Here is a 27971-nt window from a genome sequence, read left to right as displayed (position 1 = left end):
GAGCTTAAAGATACTTGCCCAGAAAAGTATTTATCGGGTGGTTATTTCCAATAAAAGTATGTCAAATTTAGTATATGGAAAGTATAGACACCCAATCTTGCTAGAAAAATACTGGATTACCCGAAAAATGCCCATGGGGCAAGCACTGGGCAAAATTGTCACGGTATCACTAACTGAATGAAGCTAAGTTGACAGACATTGCGTCTAACAACAGCTTACTTATAGCTATAGGTATCCCTGGCGAATACAAAGTTTTGAGAGGGAATTGAAGCAAATTTTTGATAGATTGGTTACTTTGAATATGTTTTTAGTCCAAATATATCATCAAATCACAAAGTTTGTATGCGGGAATGTATCTTTAAACGTACAACAGTCTCTGAGATAAAAAACACCTAAAAAGACATGGGCAGTGGATAATCTGAGAATTAATTAGACTTCGATATTTATGATAAATGGACATTGATGAAAGACAACATCGTCTTGTACATGTATGTGCAAGGAATTCTCCTCCGACTTTGCAACTGTTGCTAGGTACCTCATCAGCCAAGTCACATGACACAAACATAGCTTCTTTTAATAGATTTTTTTATTGTAGGGGTATTCCTTCGCGAATACAATGTTTTGAGAAGGATTTGAAGCAAAATTTTGATAGATTAATTAGTTTGAATATGGTTTTAATCCAAATATATTATCAAATCACCCAGTTTGTTCGCAGGAAGGATGGAAGGTATCTTTAACAGTCTTCATTTGTTCAAATTAAATAAAAATTTGTGTTTTTGTGCCTCAAAAGAAAAACATTGTTATCATAGTAGATTTTTTCCACATCTAGGAACTCAAAGAAATCATTAAACTTTTCTTAAACAAACTTTGTGTGACAGTTCGTGTTGTATTTATGTGTTTTATCATGGAATGTCGGAGATTGCGCAAGGTCTTAATAGTATTAATAATACAATAGAGCACTGACTATTTATGTACATGTACATGTATGTCAAATCGTGAATAAGGGCAAAGGTTTATATGACAATATTGACCCATTCAATGATTTAATTAATAATTTATGTTATTTAATTATATTGTTTTTTAATTATATTGGTTTTTTTTTTAATTATTATTTTTTTAATTTTTTTATTTTATTTTTTGACTAACAGATACTGATTATAATTCTCTTGCTTCCTAGAAAAATTGTTTGGTTTTCAGTAAATGAAAAAAAACAAGATTGTTTTGTATGTTCATTCTTTCAGCAATAATCAACTTTAAATGTCTTTGCTACTGATTTATTGATGTTTTTATTTTCAATCTTCTTTTCAAGGTGTGTAGTGTATTCATCAAACTGGCCTTTTTGGAATATTGTTGCGTGAAATGGCGGAGGGATGTACTGGGGAAGAGAACACACCTAGTGATATCTCGGAAGGAGATGATGGAAGTCTTCCTGACCAGTTCGCTCACTTCACGATCCGGAAACAGACTTCATACAGGTATTTATTTTTTTTCATGCATATTCACTGTTCAAATTAACAATGATCTACAGGAAAGTACATACATGTACCATACATATAGTATCTCCTTACTCTCTAAATTCGAATCACATAAGCCATAGTGTTGTATTTTGCCATCTGAGTACCGGTAGTGAAAAAACTTGTATTATAAATAAAAATGCTGAAAAAATTGGTTGTTGGGTGACATTACATGTACACTGGTAATAAACACAGTATTTCATCACAGTTCCTCAGATAGTTGAATTGACCCCTTAAGATAATAATATTGTTTTGTTCCATATGTCACAATGGAAATCACATGATGTTGTTAGGCATATGTACCACCAACAAACATGATGTCAGACAAAATGGCTGTTTTTATATGAACAGACTAGGGTATTTCCTTAACTCTTAAGCCTAGCTTATGTCGCCCTACGACGCGATAAAACTGACAATGAGCGCTTTCGTCGCTACGACTGAATTTATCCATGACTGGACGCAACCACGAGCAACCAGTTGATCATAGTCGTAAGCGCGCTTCAATTGCTGCATCTGGGCCACAACTGATCACCTCAGCGAGGTGCCAACTCAAGATAGTTGTAGGTGCGCTCATGTCGCTTGCGACTAGGGACAACTAGTTGTCTCTAGTTGTAGGGGTAGAACATGTGCGACTCTGAAAAACTGGAGGTGACTGGTTGCCGTCCGACTTACACCAGTCGTAAGAGTGCCCAGGTAGCCACGACTGATAAGTTCCACTTGATCATAAACCAGTCGCCATCAGTTTTGTCTCTTCGTAGTTAAGGCTGTGCAAAATAATCGATATAATCGGTAGAAGTTATTTAGCGATACGATAATCGATATTGAAATTCAAATATCGATTATCGGTATATTTACCTTCTGACGGCAAGTTACGGTCACTTTCACATGACTGAACTTGCCGTAGTCTGGCATTAGCAGACGAATGAATGAATACACAACGTCAACACAACAACTATTTTCCCCCTCTGCTTACAAACTGGCACATTTTCAATATATATTATTGTAAAAAACTAAACTTTAAGATTAAATACATTATTTTGATATTTTCGTTGTTTTTGTTGTTATTAGCCTACTAGTTGAAACTAAAATAGGTCACGCACTTTGTGAACAATGACAATCGCACGTGATATATAGTAAAATTAGAATTATCTCCCTTCTTTTCTCTTGATTGATTTGTAGAGAAATTGTCTGCTTTCACGATAAAACTAATTGTATTATTAATGATCAACTCAGCTTTTATTACTAAATCATGTCAGATACAGCCCATACAAAACACGTTTTCGACTTCCCGGGAAAGGCAAAAAGCGAGGTATGGAATTGTTTTGGTTTTTAGGGAACCAACGACACAGTTATCTACCTTCATGGACTATAGTAAAGAAGATAAATAACTTCAATTTACTTTCGTTTGTTTTTTATTACGATTGAGTATTGACAGATTGTATAATAATATTAATAAATATAATGTGTTCAAATAAACAGTAATAAAGACTGAAGATGTTTTGGAATATTTTTATTATACAATACTATTATTAAACATGACTGTTGAAGAACAAATACAACAAAATAGTGGTAGTCTGTGTCGACCAACACAAATAACAGGTCGGTAAAGTTCAGATTTTTCCGGAAAAATGATAATCGATTATAATCGATAATCGCTGACAAATTCTTGCCGATAATCGTTATTGAAATTTCATGTCGATTCCCAGCCTTAGTCGTAGGACAACATAAGCTAGGCTTTAAGAATACCATTCAGATACAGCAGAACAAAATCTACCTAATTTTGAAGTTACTCTTTCATATAGAGAAACAAATAACTCTTATTTTGTCATGTACATGTAATAGATTTCTTACAGATTTTCATGCATGGACAATTCATAAAACTTAAATTTTCACAAAATGCTGATGTTAGTTCAATTAAAAATCATGCTTAAATCTCCATGTTGCAAAACTTAGAATCCAGATTAAAATTTGACTGACCTGGCCATAGCATCAATTGAATAAAATTTCAATAAATGCTTATCACTATTATCAGTAGATAGTTGAAAAAGGACACACATTTTAAATGAACTCAGTGATTGAATTGCCTGCCATGCTGTATTTTATTCATTCTATTTTGAGAATAAGCAAAATTGAAAAAAGCAAAATAATAATAATGTAATCCAACAAAAACAATATTGTTTCATTCAAGCTTTGCTGTATGAAACTCTAATTAGTAGAGACAAAAGGGTTAAGATTATCAGTTACTACTAGTATAAGTACTGACTCTCCTAGTTTATTTATTATTTATATGTCAGTGAATGAGTGGGTGTCTGTTTCGATCAATACTGGTAACACATAGTAATACAGACAATTCTACAACTATTATAATAGGGGTTTACTTCAACATTGAATGATATCATACAATGTAACTCTATAAGTTACAAATTAACACCTTATTCATCAATATTGATAAAATAGAGAATCTCCTACAAGTGTTTTTATATGCTCACATTTTCATCTGGACCTATTATGCCATCGCCCCTGTCTGTCCGTCCACAATTTGTTTGTGGACAGTCTACAGGTCACAATTTTTGTCTGATTTTGACGAAACTTGAAATATGGGTCTAACTCCCAAAGATCTTGGTTCCTTTCGATATTGGCATGTATCAGACCATAACTTATGGATTATGGCTCCTGATTGTACGAAAAATCACGTTTTAAGCTTGTGGACACTCTAGAGGTCACAATTTTCATCTGATTTTGATGAAACTTTCAATGCCTGTTTATAACCCAAAGATCTTGGTTCCTTTCGGTAACTTCCTGAATTATGGCCCTTGATTGTACGAAAAATTATATTTTAAGCTTGTGGTCCTTCTAGAGGTCACCATTTTTATCCGATTTAAAAAAAAAAACGTTTGAATATATCACCCTAATGATGGTCGAGTTCAAATTTTGTGAAAATCTGACCAAAACTGCTTGACAAAATAGTGTAAAAGTGTGGTATATTGTAACCAACTTGGTTCTTAGTACTGTTGTCAATTCTTCATTGTGGTCTCTTCTAGTTCATAGATCATAAACCCAAGATTCAGTTAGTTGTAGTACTTTATGTAGATACAGTAATAACAATTATAACAGACAATATTCAGAACTATATTATAGGTATACAGAATTATGCAGAACTAAAGAGGGATAATTTCAAGAGTTGGCATGATTTAAAAATAGCCTGTTAACTGTATCTCTTCCCTAACTTGTCCTCTATGGATCCATCTTCACATTTATATATATTTGAAGATGTAACCCCTAGCTACCTACATTACAATTAACATAAACACATTAATTTAATTAGACATAGACTAAAATATTAAAAGAATACAAAGAAGATTATAGACATAGAAAATAAGCTTATACTATTAATTATATACATGTATTAAAATATTACCATTAACATACATTCTTGTTAGAATACTCGTTAAGAGGACTATGCCCTAAGATGTTATATCAGTGTTAAGGTAACACATAATTAATTCAATCATAGAAAGGTAATTATAGGGTCTTGATAGACCGTGGTGATAATATCATAGTTGTGGACCATCTAGAGGCCACAATTCTTGATCCGGTTTTGATTAAACTTGAAATACATGTTTATATCACAAAGAACGTAACTTCCTGGTTTATGGCCCAAGTTTTTTCGAAAAATCACATTTTTAGCTTGTGGACCCGCTAGAAGTCACAATTTGTATTTAATTCTAAAAAACGTTTAAATGTATCACCATTACACATCAATGAAGGTTGAGTATGAATTTCGTAAAAATCTGACCAAAACTGCCAGACAAATTGGTCACTCCTTGTACGCAAATAGTGTTAAAGTATGTCCGATTATGATGAAACTTGAAATGTATGTTTATAATGCAGAGATCTTGGTTCCTTTTAATATTTGCACATATCGGAAGGTAACTTCCTGGATTGTTGCCCCTGATTGTACGAAAAATCACGTTTTTAGCCTGTGGACCTTCTAGAGGTGATGGGGGGTTGGATGGTCGAATGGTAAGCACATGCGCGCTGTATCATAAGGCCTGTCATTGAGTCAACTGGCATGGTTTCAAATCCCCGGTTGTACGTGACAAGGAGTAGGGTCGCCTCTCCAACCTCGTGGTTTTCTCCGGATCCTCCGGTTTCCTCCCACTGCTAAAGACCCCTACGTGCAAGCAAATTATTGAAATAAAATTGAACCATGTGTTAGTCCCGAAATGGCCTAGTTTGTGTCGACCTAGTTATACCCCAATTTCTCTCTGCTCTCTCGCTAAGAATTTATGAAGTTCTTGGGATTGACTAAATCAAATAATAACAGATACATGTATCTAGTAATCGGGTGTGTACATGCACCATTACTATAATAAGATTGGAGGGTCTGGAAATTTAGGACAAATTTTGCATTCATATATGGGGGGGTGGGGGTGGATGGCCGAATGGTTAGCATGTGCACGCTGTATCATGAGGCCTGTCATTGAGTTAACTGGCGTGGTTTCGAATCCCCGGTTGTACGTGACAAGGAGTAGGGTTGCCTGTCCAACCTCGTGGGTTTTCTCCGGGTCCTCCAGTTTCCTCCCACTGCTAAAGACCCCTACGCGGAAGTGAATTATTGAAATAAAATTATACCATATGTTAGTCCCGAAATGACCTAGTCTGTGTCAAGTGGACGTTAAACCCCATTTCTCTCTCTCTCGCATTCATATACATGTAGTTCAAATGGCCACAATAGCCTGTGCAGTGTATGCCAAGGGTTATTTGTTGATGACAACCCAATATATCCAGATTATTGTTGTTGATGACACTTATATGTCGTGCACAAGAATTTGTAAATGTTCATCTTCCTGAAGACACAAGAGATGGTCCAATTTATTCTTATCAGATCAATAACTCAATAAATACAATTTAACATCATACACTCGTCACACATGAATTGTACCGGTACATGTATAAACTAAAATTGTTTTATTGAAACTTATTTTACGGCCATTTTGTGTTGATTTTTCATATTGATACATGTTGTTCTGATCCATGAACTATAGCAGGAGCGCAGATCAGCAAAAATTAGTGGTTGGGACAGTCCATGCGCGGGTGACTATTGGTAAAGAGGGGGTTCGGGGCTCTAAAATGCACTCTGTGGGTATTTTCAGCATCATTTTCTGGCAAACAATTCTAATTCCTGAGGCAGCAAATGATACGAAATCTAATCTAAAGACAAATCTTCAAGCCACCGTTCACGATTTATTCTCTCATGTACACTACAAGGACTAGAAATATTTACACCACTGAGATTTCAGCTCAGCCTCCATTTCCAGTAGTGTTCGATCCCAATAATAATTTAAAGAATATTTTCTTTAGAAATTTATAAGTGTTTATACAGAGGCGGGCCCGTAGGCTGGAAGCAAGGTGGGCGGGTTCGTTTGTGAAATAAAAGGACCGACTATATAACCGAATGCCGCTGGTGTGAGCTGCTAGAGGTGGGGTGGGGAGGGGATTGGGCTTTTACAATTTTTTGAATTTTTGTTGCAAAATGGTGTCTAAATATGCATTCTCAGCGATTCTGAGGAGTTTTTACCAATAACAAAATAGTTCAGAGAGCAATTTTTTAATAGAAAAAAACATTCAATAAAGTGTTTAATATATTTAAAACTAAAGAACAGTAGGCCTACACTTATATCCACTCTGCCCGTTTCTTTTCCCTTTGTCTTCTTTCTGGATGGCCCATGACAGGTTTTAAAAAAATGTCTTTTCCGATAAATTACCTAAATTTCTAAACCTTTTTCAAAACAACAAAAACATTTCACTTACTTGTAATAATAAGTACACGATTCTTGGCTCAGCATACTGTACTTCAAAAAATAGAGGGTTTGATTCTTAAATTTTAGATTTAATTGCCTATATTCCAGAGAGAGAGATAGAAACCAGTCTTTAAAAATATGTTTATTTAGTATGGCAGCAAATATAGCAATGAAATACAAACTAAACCCTTTAGTTAGGTGATTTATCATCCAGTATACCAGAAAAAAACAAAATCTCAGTTATTCCTTAACCCTTTAATACCCAGCATATCAGATATGCACACCTACATGATATACATATTATTATAATCCCTATGGAATATTTTAATTATTTACTGTTATAATATGAATTATCACTTATTCCCTGTTAATAAAAATCGGTCACCGGGTGCAGCTGTACAACATCAAGGGCCCAGTCCTCAAGTGCCTGACCAACTCTACACTTTCTGAAATGTCAATAAAAGCTCTGGAATGATTTCAATTTCAAAAAATAAACAGTAAGCAAAACATCGGAAATAAGTGGTGGGGACACAGTATATCATGTCCCCATCACTAAAAATATTGGTGGGGACGCGTCCCGGTGTCACCACCGGGATCTGCGCCCATGAACTATGGTCACATTAGTTACTGTAAAGGTAGTCTCCATTTAACACATCATGTCCACATGGGCAAACATAACATAGGGATTTGTTGATGTGAGGAAGAAAGACGACGACAATGTTGTAGGTTATTACTAAATAAGACTATGCCTATGGACATACATGCTCACATCAAAATAAAATCAGTGTTTAATAAATGATAACACAGCTACATTGAAGAGACTGTTCTGATAGTCAACTGTTAGACCTTTTAGCCAAACACATTTAAACATAGAGCTGGATGAGATCCCTGGGAACAGATATCACAATATTCTATAAAATGTCAATAATTTCAGTTTATCACTTTTTAAATGTAAATTAACAAGCATAAAAAGTTGGCAATACCCCATTATTCTTGCATTAATATAAACAAACATGGATCGTGGCGACGAATTAGGCTTAATTAAAAAAAAAAAAAAACATAGATATGGTCTATGAAGAGAGAAATTTTACAACAAAATAAATTAAGAGTGTTGGATATTGAACTGGCAATGCAATCAAATGGATTTTCTGAAATGACATTCTTAGATTAATTTCATGGGCGTCAACATCTTGTTTTAGGAGTAGTTACCTCCTTTAGACTTTGTTTATGATAATGTAAAAGACCAGATAATCTAGCCAATGACCTAATATTCTCAAATGTTGACAACGCATCCAGACTAATATTCATAGAATATTTTTCTGGATGATAGAGACTATTTATTGGCATTTGCAAACTTTGTGGAATGAATACTTGGAAGTTTATAACAGTATTATTTATTACTATTTATTCATCATTGAAGATACATTAGTTAAGAGTTTAATAAAAAGTTGACTATTCTTGCTATAACAATTCAAATATAGATGATAAAAAAAGAAAATATTGAAAATTTCAGTCAAATTACTTTATTCTGAACTAAGTTATTACTGTTGGAAGTTTGGACTAGAAATAGGCATAAATTGTCTTCACACTGATTGACCCATATATTCTTGATTATCAAGTAACATTCTCAATGGCTATGGTACCCTTTCATTGGCAGTCTCTGGGAGTTACGTCAGTGATTAACGGTAAATGTTAGCTTGGTCAGCCATTTATTGATTTTATTATTAATTGGAAGAGTGTTTAAATCCAAGCTGTATCCAAGCTATTCGAGGGTCTACTGAGTTGATTTTGAGCTTGTTATATAAATACATGTACATGTAAAGGTCTAATTAATAATTTCTAGAACATCTGAAGCCTAAAGAAAGACTTGCAATAGGCAGATTTAGCTCTTATCTAATGCATCTTTAAGTAATAAAATATCCTAAATACACTCTTCAAAAAAAGTAGGGGATATTCCGATCAGAAACAATACAAAACTGCTGTTTTCATTAGAGGTAACCACAATCTGATTAAAATACCGATCTATATTTTGTTTCTTTTTTTTTATACTTTCGATGGCCTACAGTACATGAAGATATGACAAGTTATAGCGATAGGTCACGTCAGGGGTCAAAAGACCGACTTATGACCCTATGACGTCAGACATTTGATTAACCAATCAGCATTGATGTTACTAGTGGATTACCAACAATTCCGTGAAAAACACGCCTAAAGCTCACCGTAACAGACTGTTTCATTGGCTTATCCCTTACACCATTCAGAACACGAGTTAAATAACAACTCTTCCAGATCCAAGTGTAGTAAAGACAAGTAAAACGAAATTTTGAACTATAAAAACGAAACGAAATAGGACCTGTGTTTTATTCAGATTGAGGTAACCCGTACGTGTATGTTAATAACAGGCCAATTGCCTATGCATGAACATAAACAGTTCATATGGGCGGCTTATCTGACGGCCCCATTTTACTCACAAAGAGATACACTGTCAAATGTAAAAATGAACGTTTTTATACGCCCACATTGAAATGTAGACGTATATTGCCGTCGCCCCCGTCTGTCGGTCCGTCCGTCTGTCCGTCCATCGTCCACAATTTCTTGTGAACGCTCTAACGCCAAAAGTTATCATCCAATTGTTTTAAAATTGATATATGTTGTTGACATTAGTGAGATGAAGAAGCCTATTCAATTTCAATAAATTCCGTTTATTGCGTCTAGAGTTTTGGCCCTTGTTTCACTTTGTTGAACCTTGTGAACGCTCTAATGCCAAAAGTTAATATACGATCTTTGTGAAATTTATATGCAATATTTAAGTTAGTGAAACGAAGAAGCCTATTGCATTTCAACAACTTCTGTTTATTACGTCTAGAGTTATGGCCCTTGTTTCTCTTTATTGAACCTTGTGAACGCTCTAACTCCAAAAGTTATCATCCAATCTTTCTGAAATTTATATGCATTATTTAAATTGGTGAAACGAAGAAGCCTATTGAATTTTATGTCTAGAGTTATGGCCCTTGTTTTACTTTATTGAACCTTGTGAACGCTCCAACTCCAAAAGTTATCATCCGATCTTTCTGAAATTTACATGCATTATTTAAATTGGTGAAACGAAGAAGCCTATTGAATTTCAGCAATTTCCGTTTATTACATCTAGAGTTATGGCCCTTGTTTCACTTTATTGAACCTTGTGAACGCTCCAACGCCAAAAGTTATCACCCGATCTTTGTGAAATTTATATGCATGATTTAAATTAGTGAAACGAAAAAGCCTATTGAATTTCAGCAATTTACAATAATTACTTCCAGAGTTATTGCCCTTGTTTCACTTTGTTAAACCTTGTTAATGCTCGATTAATGATAGTTATCATCCGATATGTATGAAATTTATATGCATCATTTAAATTTGTGAAACAGGTCTATTGAATTTCAGCAATTTCCGTCAATAATTTCTAGAGTTATGGCGATTGTGAACGTTCGAATGACAAAAGTGATCATGTGATCTGTATGAAATTTAAATGCATTATTTAAATTAGTAAAACGAGAAAGCATGTCAAATTTCAACAATTTCTGTAGATTACTTCCAGAGTTGAGACCCTTGTTTCAGTTTGTAGAACCTTGTAAACCTTCAAACGACAAAATTTATAATCTGATCTGTATGGAACTGTCTTGTAAAGGCCCCCAATTACCTGCAAAGGAATAAATATGCGACAACCTTTGACGACCGCTCGGACGATTTAGCTGCTGTGGGCGTATGTTTTGTTGCCTGGCAACCTATCTTTGATTTTTGTCTGAATGAGTAATTGCTTCACCAATCCTCAGACATTCAACAATTCGTCGTGGCATGCTCCTAATCAACCGTCTAATCACGATTTGGGGCAATCTGACCCACTCCTCTTGCAGTTCCATGGCCAATTCTTGCAGTGTTGTCGGTTGACGTCGACGAACACGTCTCCCGATCAAATTAAACGTAACACACTAAAACAAAGATAAGCTAAACAGTAAATCTTATGCAAGAACCGATAGGAAAGCACACATAGATATGATAAACCAGCAAGCGGCAGTTTTCATCAACCCTTCCTTGAAGTGTGAAATTTGACAATGAACCCCTCCCACGTGTATGGCGCTATTGCGCATCGCACATGCAGCTCAGTGGTTCTGTTGGGGTGATAAGTTCTTCATCTGTGAACATACTCTCAAAGCATACTCTCAAGAAAAATCAAAACCGCGATATATTGCGGTATGTTTGGTTTTTCGATATTTGTCTGAAGATCGTATTTTTGACTTTTTATTTCTGTGACGGTTTTATATCGAAAATCCAAAATATCGCCCAGCTCTATTTGAACAAAAGTAAACTCTAGTTACCTTTACATGTACACATGTATATCAGATCTTGGAATAGACAAGATCAACAAAGCAATAAGTACTGTCAAGAAAATTGCCAGATTTGTAATCAGTATTATGATCGGGATGACGTAGATAATCGTTATAAGGATGATAATACCATTAGTCACTAAATTAGTGACTGAGTGAGATCAATAACTTATTATGTAATGCTGAAGAAAAAGTTGAAAGAATAATAAGCTTACTGAATTCATAATCATTTCCATATTAAGGAAAGGAAGAAATAATTTGCTGCTTGTTTATAGATAAGCAAGGGAGTATTCATTTTATGTTCATATAACTGTACAAATGATTCGTATGGTATTAGATATTTCATTTAAATCCTTTCCTGTTCTTCATTTGTTGTCCCAGATATATAGACCTGCCATAACAAATGATTTTTCCAATTATCTAAAACAAAAATGATGACATTACAGTGACTGATTATTTATTAAGAGTGTCTACTCCTCTTCAACTATATTCATTCCATAAAATTTAACAAGCCAACAGTGAGGCTGATGTCCCCCGCCGAAATAGGAAAATAATTAGAGAGTTATTGTGTTCCAAAGTCTCAGCAAATCAAATTGCTTATCGCTCTGCTTAATCTGAGCAGAAAATGCTCATTATCGATCTTAGTCAAGGTATTACTGTAATGAAACTATACACCAAGTTTCATCACTCTCACTTAATTAGAACTAAAGTTATAGTGTCCCAAAGCATCAACCAATCAAATTGTTTATCTCTGCTTACCCTAAGCGGAACGGACAGACAAACAGACAGACGGACGAACCCATTTTAATAGTTCCCTGCTTTCTTCGAAAGGCGGGGGACAATAAGCATGAACATTTACTCAATTCGAAGATCAACCAATCAAATTGTTTATCTCTGCTTACCATAAGCGGAACGGACAGACAGACAAACAGACAGACGGACGAACCCATTTTAATAGTTCCCTGCTTTCTTCGAAAGGCGGAGGACAATCAAAGTAGGAGAGTTATTGTTTTCCAAAGTCTCGACCAATCAAATTGCGTATCGCTCTGCTTACCCTGAGCAGAAAATGCTCATTATCAAACTTAGTCAAGGTATTACTGTAATGAAACTATACACCAAGTTTCATCAATCTCACTTAATTAGAACTAAAGTTATCGTGTCCCAAAGCATCAACCAATCAAATTGCTTATCTCTGCTTACCCTAAGCTGAAAATGCTCATCTTCGAACTCCATCAAGGCATTGACCTAATCAACACATACACCAAGTTTGAACATTCTAGCTCAATTAGGAAGAGAGTTATCGTGCCCCAAAGTATCAACCAATCAAATTGCTTATCTCTGCTTACCCTAAGCGGAAAATGCTCATCTTCGAACTCCATCAAGGCATTGACCTAATAAACACATACACCAAGTTTGAACATTCTAGCTCAATTAAAAGTTATCGTGTCCCAAAGCATCAACCAATCAAATTGCTTATCTCTGCTTACCCTAAGCGGAAAATGCTCATCTTCGAACTCCATCAAGGCATTGACCTAATCAACACATACACCAAGTTTGAACATTCTAGCCCAATTAGGAAGAGAGTTATCGTGTCCCAAAGCATCAACCAATCAAATTGCTTATCTCTGCTTACCCTAAGCGGAAAATGCTCATCTTCGAACTCCATCAAGGCATTGACCTAATAAACACATACACCAAGTTTGAACATTCTAGCTCAATTAGGAAGAGAGTTATTGTGTCCCAAAAAGTGTGACGGACAGACAGACGGACAGACAGAAGGACAGACAGACGGACAGACAGACAGACAGACAGACAGACGGACGAACCCATTTTAATAGTCCCCTGCTTTCTTCGAAAGGCGGGGGACAAAAACTATAAAGTGGAAGCAGCCATCCCAAATTTCTCTCATAAAACTATTAGTTTCGTTATTTTGCATACTCTTCAGGCTTTTGTGAAAATGCTTGTTTGTTCGTTCAAAAGGCTTAAAGGGCATCAAGGACGGTCTAACTCAGTATTATTCAGAGTCTTCAAGATTACAGACACAGATGATTTATCCATTCCATGAATTCTGTTTCGCATGCATGTATATATATGTCAGATATGTCCGAAGCGTGTCGGCAAGCACCCGACCGGGAATATGCCTATTCGGTCATTTGGAACCAAAGTGAAGGTTCAATGCGACATGTGTACCGGAGTTATTTCATTTCAGCGGCATTACTTGTTCTGTAACATGTGAACTGGAAGTTGGCTTAAGAACTGATGTTATTAAAATGCTTATTTTTATAGGTTGTAAACTCCCAAAAGACTGTGCTGTTTAAAAAAAATAAACATCCAGCAATTATTTAGAAAACCAGGCTTTATTCTTTGTATACAGTGATAGGCTAAGAATACAATGTAGTTATGTTATTTTGCAAGCTGTGAAATGTGGCTTGAGGGAAAACTTTTCAGAATTCCTGAAGCAGTTAACAAAGTACATGTAGATGTTGGGTGATAGCAAAACCTAGACCTGTTAGCTAAGTTTTCTTTTTGCCAAATCACCATGTTTGAAGTTGTCAAAATTTGAAAGTGCGATCTATCACTTTAATAACCCTGCTGATTTAGGGGTAATGTCATTCCAAATACATGTATCATCAGAGTTTTCAACGATAGTGGGGACATTTCAGAACTAAATCATGCCATTTAGTCGGAATGTTTATTGAAGTGTTAACCCATTTGAATTTGAAAACTTTCCTAGTGTCATTAGTCTTGAAATGCTCAATTTTTTTGATCATAATACTTCTACTCTTGTGTCCTTTGAAAAAATATGTAATGTTTCGTGGGTAATGTCCTTTCTAATATCTTCTTACGACCTTACACTGAGGACTAGTGAGTGACACTCCCTATTGTGACATTACAGGAATTCTTTTTAACCTACATGCGGTAGAAAGTAGAAAATAAAAAACAAAAGAGAAAATTCTTATCCAAAATGAACATTTTCGTGTGGGAAACATATACCGCTCGTGCTTTTCAACCTAATACGTCCACCTTTTCAACTTTAAGTCGTAAATATTCTACTTTCAACAACAGAATTTCTACTTTGAACAACAGAATTTTTACTTTCAATAATCAACTTTTGACATTCGACTTTCAATTTCAGATTTTCTACTAAAGATTTTCTGCTCGAGATTTTCTCCATGCATATTACGGAAATAAATTTGATCACGTGACTATTTCTGCATGTCATTAAAATACGGTATTTTCCCGTAAAAATAAACGATCCCATAGATAATGTATAGATAGATTTTCTGCTCGAGATTTTCTCCATGCATATTACGGAAATAAATTTGATCACGTGACTATTTCTTCATGTCATTAAAATACAGTGTCTATGGGATCGTTTATTTTTACGGGAAAATACCGTATTTTAATGACACGCAGAAATAATTTAACTTGTTCTCTATCCATCTCTTGCAAAATGTGGGCGTATCCTGCCTGGCAGCCGCTGGTTGGTAAAGTTATGTTACTTCCAGTTCCGACTGGATACTTTTTTACCGGTAACAAAAAAAAAAATGACATTTGAGACCAAGGTGCCCATGAACCTCGCTTTATACAAATCAAAAAATAAATAATTAATCTAGGACCAAAAAACTGAATTAGCCAATGGGGGCTAACAGAAATTCCTGACAAAATTTTTTTCACATTTTTGCTCAAGTCAGATGACCATTTAATAATACTGTGTAAAATACCATCAAAATATATTCATAAATAGAAAAGTTTTTTGTCAAAATTTAAATTTTCAAAATTTGGCGCCTAATATCAGTGAACATTTATCAAAATCTAAAGCACCATACATGTAGTTATTTGCCTTGTCTCCGGTTATATCAAAATGTATCAAATGTTAAAATCTGATGATTATTGTTAATATTACGGCAATATTTAAAAAAAAAACAACTTCTGACATTTCGCATTGGGGCAGAACGTTGAAAATAGCTTTAATCACACCAACTTTACCAGTAAAATCGAAGACATCATATCGATCCGACAAGTAGTTTCTGAGATACAATCAAATTGGAAAAATAAGAATAATCCTAACATCAACAATAGTGTTTCACACAAGCTACACAGTGTGAAACCCTAATAAGCGAACAAACCACCTTCAATAATAGGGTTCCTGTTAAAACAACAAGATGGATGTGAAATAGTTATTGATGCCACTTACATAAATGTCAAGCTAGTCTCTTATAATCACCACAGAAAAATTCGATGAAACATTAGCTTCTCCCTAGTATGAATAACATCCAGCGCAAAAATTTTGGGCCATCGATAATACTTCGAGAAATAACTCATTGAGCTACCATGACTCCCATATAGGAAAATCAGTTCGTACATGTAAAATCAAAGTTAGATTTGGATGCGATAATTCTTCAAAGGTAATATTCCAATAAGTTAATTGTCCCCCGCCTTTCGAAGACACAATAACTCTGCTTCTAATTGAGCTAGGTTAAAAATTGGTGTGCGTGTTTATTAGGTCAATACCTTGATGGAGTTCGAAGATGATCATTTTCTGCTTAGGGTAAGCGGAGATAAGCAATTTGATTGGTTGATGCTTTGGGACACGATAACTTTAGTTCTAATTAAGTGAGGGTAATGAAACTTGATGTATAGTTTCATTACATCAATTCCATGACTAAGTTCGGTAATGAGCATTTTCTGCTCAGGGTAAGCATAGCTATAAGCAATTTGATTGACCAAGATTTTGGAACACAAAATTCAAACTTGGTGCAGGTGTTTATATTGGATCAATACCTTGATGGATATTGAAGATGAGCATTTTCTGCATAGGGTAAGCAGAGATAAGCAATTAGATTGGTTGATGCTTTGGGACACAATAACTTTAGTTCTAATTAAGTGAGAGTGAGGACACTTGGTGTATAGCTTTATTACATCAATACCTTGACTAAGTTCGATAATGAACATTTTCTGCTGAGGGTAGGCAGAGCGATAAGCAATTTGATTGGTCGAGACTTTTGAACACAATAACTCTCCTTCTAATTGAGGTAGAATGTTCAAACTTGGTGTAGGCATTCATTAGGCGAATCCCTTGATGGAGTTTGATTATAAACATTGTCTACTTACGGTAGGCAAAGATAAGCAATCTGATTGGTTGATACTTTAGGGGCACGATAACTTTGGTTATAATGAAGTGAGAACGATGAAACTCTGAATATAGATTCATTATATCATTACCTTGGATAAGTTCGATTGTGCGAATTTTCTGCCTGGGCTAAGGAACGATAAGCAATTTGATTGGTCAAGACTTTGGAACATAAAAACTCTGCTTTTAATTGAGGTAGAATGTTTAAACCTGATGTAGATGTTCATTAGGTGGATGTCTTGACAGATTTCAATTATTAACATTTCAAGCTAAAGCTAAGCAGAGCTAATTAATTTCATTGGTCGATGCTTTGGGACAAGATAATCTTGATTCTATCTGATAGAGAGTGATAAAACTTAGTGTGTAGTTTGATTGCTCGAAACTTTTGAAAAAAATTAATGTTCGATTAATTAATATGTGTCATCTATTTATTTTGGGATTTCGGCGGGGGACATCAGCCGCACTGTTGGCTTGTTTTCATAATCAAATCATGAAAAAATGCTGGGTTAGAACAAGCTGTCATCTTATGCTTTTATCAATTGGCATGGTCCAACACCAATTACCATAGACGACAAATAGACAAGTTTGTAGTAATTGCTTAGACTATGTTATTGTTAGCGGCAATAAATAATCTTTATACAGTCTGTCAATACCCTATTCAAATATAAAATCACAGTAAAAGCACCCATTCTTCAATATCGACAGAATTGAAAAATAATGTCAATCTAGTATAGTCTTGGCACTTATTGCTGATTAATAGACCGTTTCTGTAGAATTATCTTAAGGAGAGTTTTGACATTTCTTGCTAATGTCACCTGGATCATATTGGCGCTTCGAGCTATTTAACAATTAAAATTAGAACAAACATTGTGAACTGATTGATCTGATCATTTATTGCGGTGACAGCTTATGTCATTGTGTTTCCAATCCTATTATAAGCACAGAATGTCAAATTTTTAATTTTATTATTTGATGGAATTGTTGGTACCAATGTTACATGTGTTTTATGTTTATTTAGTTTTCTGTTGTGTTTTGTATTGATAACATTTGATCGACATCCTAAGGATAAATGTATATAAGTCGCATAGTTTTGGGTTGAAAGGAAATGAGTTTATTATACTCTACGAAAAATGTCGGGGATATTCAGAAACAATACAAAACTATGAAAATGCACTGCTGTTTTTATTAGAGGTAACCAGTGTATGTTAATAACAGGCCAATTGCCTACACATGAACATAAACAGGTCATATGGGTGGCTTATCTGACGGCCCCATTTCACTCGCAAAGAGATACATCGTCAAAAGTGAAAATAGACATTTTTGATTTTTGTCTTAATGAGTAATTGCTCAAACAATCCTCAGACATTCAGCAATTCGTCATGGCATGCTCCGAATCAACCGTCCAATCACGATTTGGGGCAATCTGACCCACTCCTCTTGCAGTGCCATGGCCAATTCTTGCAGTGTTGTTGGTTGACATTAACGTCGACGAACACGTCTCCCTGTCAAATTAAACATAACACACAAGAGCAAAGATACTCTAAACAGTAAATCTTATGCAAGAACCGATAGGAAAGCAAACATGGATAGATAAACCAGCACGTGGCAGTTTTCATCAACTCTTCCTTGAAGTGTCAAATTTGACAATGAACCCCTCCCATGTGTATGGCGCTATCGCGTGTCGCATGTGCAGCACAGTGGTTCTGTTGCGGCGATAAGTTCTTCATCAAAGCATGTCAAGTGTCCATGACTATTTATCATATCACAACCTGCATAGGTATTTGCATTTCAATATCCCCTAGTTTTTTTGAAGAGTATATATTGTTATTAGAAATGAAATGGTGTTTAGAGTCCATTTTTTTATGCACCCAAATGTGGGTGTATGTTGCCATCACACCCATATATCCGTCTGTCGGTCCGTCTTGTGAACGCTCTTAACTCCAAAAGTTATCATTCGATTGTTTTAAAATTGATATATGTTGTTTACATTAGTGACATGAAGAAGCCTATTTAATTTCAATAATTTCTGTTAATTACTTCTAGAGTTATGACCCTTGCTTCACTTTGTTGCACATTGTGAATGCTCAAACATCGAAAGTTATCTGCCAATCTGTGTGAAATTTATATGCGTCATTTAGATTAGTAAAAAGAATCCTATTGAATTTCGGAAATTTCCGTTTATTATGTCTAGAGTTATGGCCCTTGTTTCACTTTGTTGAACACTCTAATGCCAAAATTTATATGTATTACAATTTACATGTATTTAGATTAGTGAAACAAAGAAGCCTATTGAATTTCAGCAATTTACAATAATTTATGGCCCTTGTTTCACTTTGTTCAACCTTGTTAATGCTCGATTAATGAAAGTTATCCATATGTTTGAAATTTATATGCGTTATTTAAATTTATCTAGAGGTCTATTGAATATCGGCAATTTCTGTCAATTGTGCCTAGAGTTGTGACCCTTGTTTTACTTTGTGAACCTTCGAATGACAAAAGTTATCATCCGATCTATATGAAATTTATATGCATTATTTAAAGATACATTATGGGAGATTCGATACGAGTTGGCAGTTCTCACTATAATAGTTAAAACTAGATAATGTAAAGGCAATTTGGTGAAAATTTCATTCAAATTGATCCACTATGAACCGAGAACTAAGCGACTGAAATTCCCATAAGCCTCTGTCATCATTACTAAAGTCAGTACGATAAACAGCATAGTCTTGATTATCCATTTAATCGTTTAATCGAGAAGGAAAGTTATGCAGTAAATCGGCTTACAATCCACTAAAGATCGCAGGCTAGTGCAGCCATCTAGAGTTGATTATGGCCTTTATAGGTTAATTAATGTCTAATTAATAATTTAGATAACATTTCAGGCCTAAAGAGAGACCTGAAATAGGCAGATTTGGCTCTTGCATAATGTATGTTTAAATTAGTGAAACGAAGAACCCTATTGAATTTCAGCAATTTCCGTTTATTACGTCTAGAGTTATGGCCCTTGTTTCACTTTATTGAACCTTGTGAACGCTCTAACGCCAAACGTTATCATCCGATCCTTCTGAAATTTATATGCATTATTTAGATTACTGAAACAAAGAATCCTATTGAATTTCAGCTATTTCTGTTTATTACATTTAGAGTTATGGCCCTTGTTTCACTTTATTGATCCTTGTGAACGCTCTTATGTCAAAAGTTATCATTCGAACTTTCTGTAAATTATATGCATTATTTAAATTAGTGAGACGAAGAAGCCTATTGAATTTCAGCAATTTCCGTTTATTACGTCTAAAGTTATGGCCCTTGTTTCACTTTATTGAATCTTGTGAACGCTTCTACGCCAAAAGTTATCACCCAATCTTTGTGAAAATTATATGCATTATTTAGATTAGTGAAACGAAGAAGCCTATTGAATTTCAGCAATTTCCGTTTATTACATCTAGAGTTATGGCTCTTGTTTCACTTTATTGATCTTTGTGAACGCTCTAATGCCATAAGTTATCACCCAATCTTCGAAATTTATATGCATGATTTAAATTAGTGAAACGAAAAAGCCTATTGAATTTCAGCAATTTACTATAATTACTTCTAGAGTTATTTCCCTTGTTTCACTTTGTTAAACCTTGTTAATGCTCGATTTATGAAAGTTATCATCAGATTCAGAAGGATTTTCTCAGTTACCAGCATTTGAGGCTCTGGATCATCATGATCCCTAAATGTGTCTTCACCTGAGTAGACTATAAAATCAAGAGAAATACCCCCTGCATCACTGTATGACCCTTTTGTTGTGTTGAAATGCCCTTTATCAATTTGATGTATTTATTTCATGTTATACTATTTAATTTTCATCTATTTTTGGCTTCTTGTATCTTACTAATTGAAGTTCCAGACTGACAATATTTGATTTATGTTGATAGAGCATTAGATAATTATTCTATCTGTGAGAGAATCATGATTATCTTTCCGATTGCATTTATTTGGATTACTGTAGGAAATTTGCTATCTTTTTTTACTTTACAAAATGCAAGTCTTCATTAGGGTTTCACACTGCATATTGTTTTTGTTAAGATTATTATTAAGCTTTCATATATACTCTTCAAAAAAAAAACTAGGGGATATTGAAATGCAAATACCTATGCAGGTTGTGATATGATAAATAGTCATAGACACTGGACATGCTTTGAGAGTATGTTCACAGATGAAGAACGTATCGCCCCAACAGAACCACTGAGCTGCACATGCAAGACACAATAGCGCCATACACGTGGGAGGGGTTCATTGTCAAGTTTGACACTTCAAGGAAGGGTTAATGAAAACTGCCACGTGCTGGTTTATCCTATCCATGTTTGCTTTCCTAACAGTTCTTGCATAAGATTTACTGTTTAGCGTATATTTGCTTTAGTGTGTTACGTTTAATTTGCAATGAGACGTTTTCAACATGATGAAAGTCTACAGCCTATTGGCATGCTTCAAATGGGTTCTATACAGCCAGCAGTAGCCAACATGCTTAATGTGTCACAGTCTGTGATCAGCCGACTGTGGAACCGGTTCAATCTTATTTCAATAATTCACTTGTGTTTAGGGGTGTTTAGCAGTGAGACGAGGGAGAGAGAAATGGGGTTTAACGTCCACTTGACACAAATTAGGTCATTTCGGGACTAACACATCGTTCAATTTTATTTTAATAATTCGCTTGTGCGTAGGGGTCTTTAGCAATGGGAGGAAACTGGAATACCAGAAGAAAACCCATGAGGTTGAACATGCGACCTTACTCCTTGTCACATAACACCGAGGGGAATCAAAACCATGTCGGTTGACTCAATGACAAGCAGTGGGAGGAAACTGGAGGACGTGGAGAAAATCCATGAGGTTGGACAGGCGATCCTATCCTATACTTTGTCACTTTCAAGTGGAGAATCAAACCTATGCTACTTGACGTTCAACCACTAGACCATCTAAACACCCTCTTCATAACGAAGGCTATCTGATGTATTTTCCAAAAGAACCAAGACTGATGAGCATTTGTATAACTATAATTCTCTAAAAGTATAAATAGAGTGGTACATGTATGTAGATCTAGAAGGCTGATTAAAAAATGTCTGGTCTGAGAATTCCCTTGATAAAAACTGGTGTGTAAATGTAAGAACTTTAATAACGTGTGTGAGAATTTCCCAGTAGGCAGATCGGCTTATTGTAGAAACAACTTATTGTCATCTATCGAGACAAATAACAAGCATATTTCTCTAATCACTCTGCTTAAATCTATGACACTATACGTAATTGTTTGATTTGGCGGCTACCATTAGTCTTCACGAAATGAATTCACTATTTAGTTTTACATTCAGTTTGGTGTTGGTGCTTTGTATTTTTGTCCCCCGCCTTTTGAAGAAAGCAGGGGACTGACTATTAAAATGGGTTCGTCCGTCTGTCTGTCCGTCACACTTTTTGGGACACAATAACTCTCTTTCTAATTGAGCTAGAAATTGATGAGAGTGGTAAAACTTGGTGTATAGTTTCTTACATCAACACCTTGACTAAGTTCGATAATGAGCATTTTCTGCTCAGGGAAGCAGAGCAATAAGCAATTTGATTGGCCGAGACTTTGGAACACAATAACTCTCCTTCTAATTGAGCTAGATTGTTAAAACTTGGTGTAGGTGTTTATTAGTTCAATGCCTTGATGGAGTTCGAAGATGAGAATTTTCTGCTGAGGGTAAGCAGAGATAAGCAATTTGATTGGTTGATGCTTTGGGACACGATAACTTCAGTTCTAATTAAGTGAGTGTGAGGAAACTTGGTGTATAGCTTTATTACATCAATACCTTGACTAAGTTCGATAATGAACATTTTCTGCTGAAGGTAAGCAGAGCGATAAGCAATTTGATTGGTCGAGACTTTGGAACATAATAACTCTGCTTTTAATTGAGGTAGAGTGTTCAAACTTAATGTTCATTAGGTGAATGTCTTGATTGAGTTCAATGATTAACATTTCGAGCTGAAGCTAAGCAGAGCTAATCAATTTCATTGGTCGATGCTTTGGAACAAGATAATCTTGATTCTATCTGATAGAGAGTGATGAAACTTAGTGTATAGTTATTTGAAAATGTGCGATTAATTAATATGTGTCATCTATTTATTTTGGGATTTCGGCGGGGGACATCAGCCTCACTGTTGGCTCGTTTTTTTTACTAAATAGTGAAATCTTGTTAAAAATTGTCTGGACTAAACATGCATTATGCAAGAGCTAAATCTGCCTATTGCAGGTCTTTCTTTAGGCCTTTAATGATTTTAGATTATTAATTACATTAATTAACTTACCAAGACCACAATCAACTATAGAGTCAAATTTGATGATCTTGATGTTTATCCCCAGGTTTTGGGGGGCAAGGAACACATTAAGACAACTCTTGATGTCACTGAGCTGTTCAATCATTATGAAATTGAATTCATGGCCTTCAGCTATCCACTATCACCTAATGCACAAACACCCCATTCAGTTTTGAGTGTCATCCTCCTCCTCTGTATCGACCTCGTGAGTGTTGTTTGAATTGTCACAGTTTTCAGTTTGACAAGGGCCACATACAACAGTGTAATGGAGTCCATAGCGTCTGCAGCTGCATCGAGAGGATTTTCATCCCCCCGAACAGTTGGAATGGATAATTTTCAAGAGTTCGCCAGACGCAGCATTGTTTTGGGTCATAATGGGAATTAACTGGTCATTTTCCTGCTTCCATCCCTATTCAGTTGGGTTCATTTCATTTGCCATTCCCGTCCATACCATAATTTGAAAGTACACATGTTGGTAATGAAATCTTGTTGCATGTGATGTTGAGGGAAGCTGACAGATGCTTCAGCAGTTGCCACTTTCTTGGTGAAAACGATATGGCATAGTGATGATAGCGTATCATCGGACTTGCCACCAAAGAGACCAACCATCAGGTCTTTGCCAAAATCTGATATGTCCTCTTGAGATTTGTTTTGAAGGGTGAATGCACTAATTTCCGAAAGTTGGACTTTTCTGATGTCTAAAATCGTTGAAGTTGAATCACAGCCTGAGTAGACATGTACAAAGAGCAACAGGCTGATGTTATACACTTTGTGTTCTGTTGACTCCTTGCAGGACTGGGGTAATGGTAATGGAATGTAATCATTACATTTTTTAAGTAATGGCCATGTAATGAGTAATGGAAGATTTCAAAAGTAATGAGTAATGGAAATGTAATTAATTACATACCAAAAATCATGTAATGGTCAATTACATTTCAATTACTTTTCAATTACATTTTATGGCATATATAAATATTTCCAATATGGCATGCCTCAAATTTTATAGCACCAAAGAAGTAATTAAGTGTATCTGACACAAATCCAATTCATTATAATTCTAAAAAAAAAGATTTAAATCAGTTTTAACAAATTATAAGAAAAATAAGAAGGCATTAAACATTTTCTTTTATTACTTTTTATGTAGGAACTTTTTTAGAAATGTAACCTAAGAAGTGGATTTCTGATAAGATGTATATTATAATCAAAGATTAGTACTAATTTGCAGCCAATCACTCTGTCAATCAATCAGTCAGTTAGATTAAAAGACAATAAATAGTCTTACTGCACTTTAATCTTAATCTCAAGGTAACGAGTGACAAACCAAACAATGACCTTCAAGTATCTCATCATTTATGGTTACTTAAAACTAATATATATTTTGTTTTAGAGTCATGCTGAATAATTTACCAGTTATTATACAATAATACAATATATTATAGAAAAACTATTTGGACTGATTAAAAAATTTTAAAAATTACTTAAAAGAAAAAAACACAGTTAATTAACTATAGTTTTGATTCATTTTTCAAGTCATACAGTGAAAATGTCAGTTTTTGTCACCACTGCCCGTCACTATAAAATTTGTCTTGATGTTATAATTGCTGGAAATAATAATTCATAAACAAATATCTATTAAGTGAATCAAGGATTAATTTGAGTTTGATTTTGTAGGTACTTCATGGCAGAAAAATAAGGTTGTCTTTTTAATTTCGTTAAAAAATGTTTTTTTATTTATATAGTCATAAAGTAATGGGTAATGGTAATTAATTACTTTCAATGTAATGGGTAATGGTAATTAATTACATTGCTAAAAATGAGAAAGTAATTGTTATGTAATTAATTACATTGGCAATGTAATGGCCCCAGCCCTGACTCCTTGTTTGCGTCAGAACAGAAGTAGATTCCCCGGTTGTGTGTGACAAGAAGTAGGGTCGCCTGTCCAGGTCCTCTAATCCCGAAATTACCTAGTTTGTGTTGAGATGACTTTAAACCCCATTTTTCTCTCTCTCTGGTTGATCTGCATTATCCTTGTATAGGCATAACTTCACTAAAAATAGGAGTTGAAAGCAAAACATCTTTGGACCAGTAGTCACCTAGGTCACGTAGGTCTGGTTTCCACACAATACCCATTATCAACTGTACATCAATGAATTCTTTAATTTCTGAAGAGAAGGTTGGTTTCCAATGTTCAAAATTTGAACCAGCGGTGAAATCACACGTACTGTACTGTCGAAAAATTGTTCAGCATAACGGTTCGTTTCGGTGGCTATCATATCAAACATGTCTTCTATAAAAAATTTGAAAAAGAAATCCACAGGCTGCATACCATCTGCATTAATTTTGATTCTAGGAGTAGAAAGGCCTGAATACACTGGAACTGAAGAAGGTACCCACATGCCATCATGAAGAAAGTTCCAAAACATTATGGTTTTGATCACGAAAATGATTGAAATCGGCACCCTCACATTGTCTCTCATTTTCTAACTCATTTCCATCAGAAATATCGTCTTCAGAATAAGTTCCGTCGATATCATTCATAAGAATTTCAACCACTTTGCTACTCTTTAACCTTCTCGACATCGTTAAAAAATTACGTCTTTTGTCCAAAAAATGTAGAACAAAGACATGATTTTCTCAATGCCCTTGACAAGCCAAGTTCCTGTCTGACACGCATGCATGGCCATATCCATTAAATACTCAAATGCGGCTTATAAAAAAAGGTTCTTACATCGGTCGACCGTGACCACTTAGCTGTATAAGTTATGGTGGCAATAGTTGACAAAGACCAGTTATGGGTTAACAACCTACTGTTCTGCTCCGACTGGGCTAATGAAGGCGGGCATACACTATAAAGTGTCCTATGAGGGAAATTTTGTCTAGATAGCGGCACTATGGCCTACTCTTACATCAAATTCCAACTGCCAAGGTTCTTTTATGGACACGCCAATGTCTACACAGGACATCGTTTTTTCCCAAACCAAACAACTATGTTATCCCTGCATTGGACATGGGACCTCCAAGTGCCAACGTCTTACTGACTGAGCTACCACGACTCACTGATTGTAAATCTGTTTGTCGATGAAAAATAGCATATGGAAACTATGGGGAGCGATTTTCAGCTGATAGGTGCTCTATAAAAGGACTCTACTCTATCCCAGTCCAGATCACGTTGCTCGAGCTTGACAGGGTGCATTAAACTTAAACAACCATTACTAGAAAATATATTTATATTATTTTTCAGTCATAATAAACATGTAAACTGTATGTAAAATTTCTGTGTAGTGTCAAACTTTACGTGTAGCTACATTTTTTATTATTGGATAATAAATTCAATACTACTAATTAAAGCAATAAATTATAATTAACACAGAATTTAAGATTCTATAGAGACACTTTTAGAACCAAGAAAAACTTTGCAGTAAAATTTCTGTTCCCAGTAATGTTGGTCTGGAAGCATAATTTGGGTTTCTAGATGATCAGCATCTGCAAAACGGGGCTCCGCTGTATTCCTCAATTATGTACAGTGAAATCCCTGTACATGAGAGACTGTCTAGATGTGGTCTTAATAATTGTGAGTTGGTCTAATTACTGAGTGAGCATACAGACAGTGTTAGGTAAATTATACAGATGTGTACTTTATTACTGATAACAGATGTAATATTAAAACACATCATGAAAACATAATGATAATTATATACATAAATAATAATTATTACTATTACTAGCAGGATACCAGGCTTCGCTCGGGGGTCATAACTCCGAAACCGGACGTATTAGACTAACGCCACCTGGCCTATGTTACTCCCCGGTCCGAGCTACCCTATACCCCAAATTTCAGACTCGGGGCAGACCTAGTGTAGCCGCCAACCCCGAACAGACAGATTTCGCTCGGGGGTCATAACTCCGAAACCGGAAGTGGTAGACTAACGCCACCTGGTCTATGTTACTCCCCGGTCCGAGCTACCCCTATAGCCCAAATTGCAGACTCGGGGCAGATGTAGCCGCCAACCCCGAACAGACTTCGCTCGGGGGTCATAACTCCGAAACCGGAAGTGGTAGACTAACGCCACCTGGCCTATGTTACTCCCCGGTCCGAGCTACCCCTATACCCTAAATTTCAGACTCAAGGCAGACCTAGTCTAGCCGCCAACCCCGAACAGACCGGCTTCGCTCAGGGGTCATAACTCCGAAACCGGAAGTGGTAGACTAACGCCACCTGGCCTATGTTACTCCCCGGTCCGAGCTACCCCAAAACCCCAAATTTCAGACTCAGGGCAGACCTAGTGTAGCCGCCAACCCCGAACAGACAGACAGACAGACAGACAAACGACAGTCACAAATATATATATAGATTATAATAATAAGTTATAATATATACATGTACTGTATGTACATCAGTAGATCTACTTACATGTAAGATATTTCAGAAGAGTTGCCTGGGTATTGCTACACTTAATCTTCACTGACTCCGGCTCTAAATCTGCTTAAAATGTTTGCATCTGTTCCAAAAGTTTTTCTAGATTTTTTGAAGCACGAAAGTTCTTCAGTTTATTAACATATTGGAATACTTCTATTTCTGAAATTTGCTTTTCATTGTCCTCAATATCATCTTTGCTATCACTCCCATTCACACTAATTTCACCATCTTTTGATTTCTTGGCCTCTTCTATTAACTGTGTTTCCCAGTCATCGTCAAATTCTTCACAAACTGGTAAGTCGTTGTTCTTTCAACCCCAGTTGTTCTTGTGTCATTAACATTAGGTCTCTTATTTCACTTTGGGGGCTTGTCATCTTTATCCTCACTTTCCATGTTGTCAACATC

At 35.4% G+C, this 27971-nt stretch overlaps 1 protein-coding gene across 2 annotated transcripts in view; it reads left to right on the top strand.

Annotated features, from left to right (window-relative positions):
• The window catches only part of LOC126811388 (diacylglycerol kinase zeta), a 300069-nt gene that overhangs the window by 43533 nt on the left and 228565 nt on the right, over positions 1-27971 (top strand). For both annotated transcript variants that reach the window (XM_050536971.2, XM_050536970.2), the window contains one exon: positions 1310-1475. In XM_050536971.2, coding sequence (XP_050392928.1) covers positions 1360-1475 — 116 coding nt within the window. In that variant the 5' untranslated portion in view covers positions 1310-1359. The remainder of the gene's footprint in view (positions 1-1309; positions 1476-27971) is intronic.

Source organism: Patella vulgata, chromosome 2 (assembly GCF_932274485.2).
Source record: "Patella vulgata chromosome 2, xgPatVulg1.2, whole genome shotgun sequence".
Classification (NCBI taxonomy): Eukaryota; Metazoa; Mollusca; class Gastropoda; family Patellidae; genus Patella; species Patella vulgata.
Note: the sequence above shows the minus strand (reverse complement) of the source record. Positions and strands in the feature narration are given on the sequence as shown.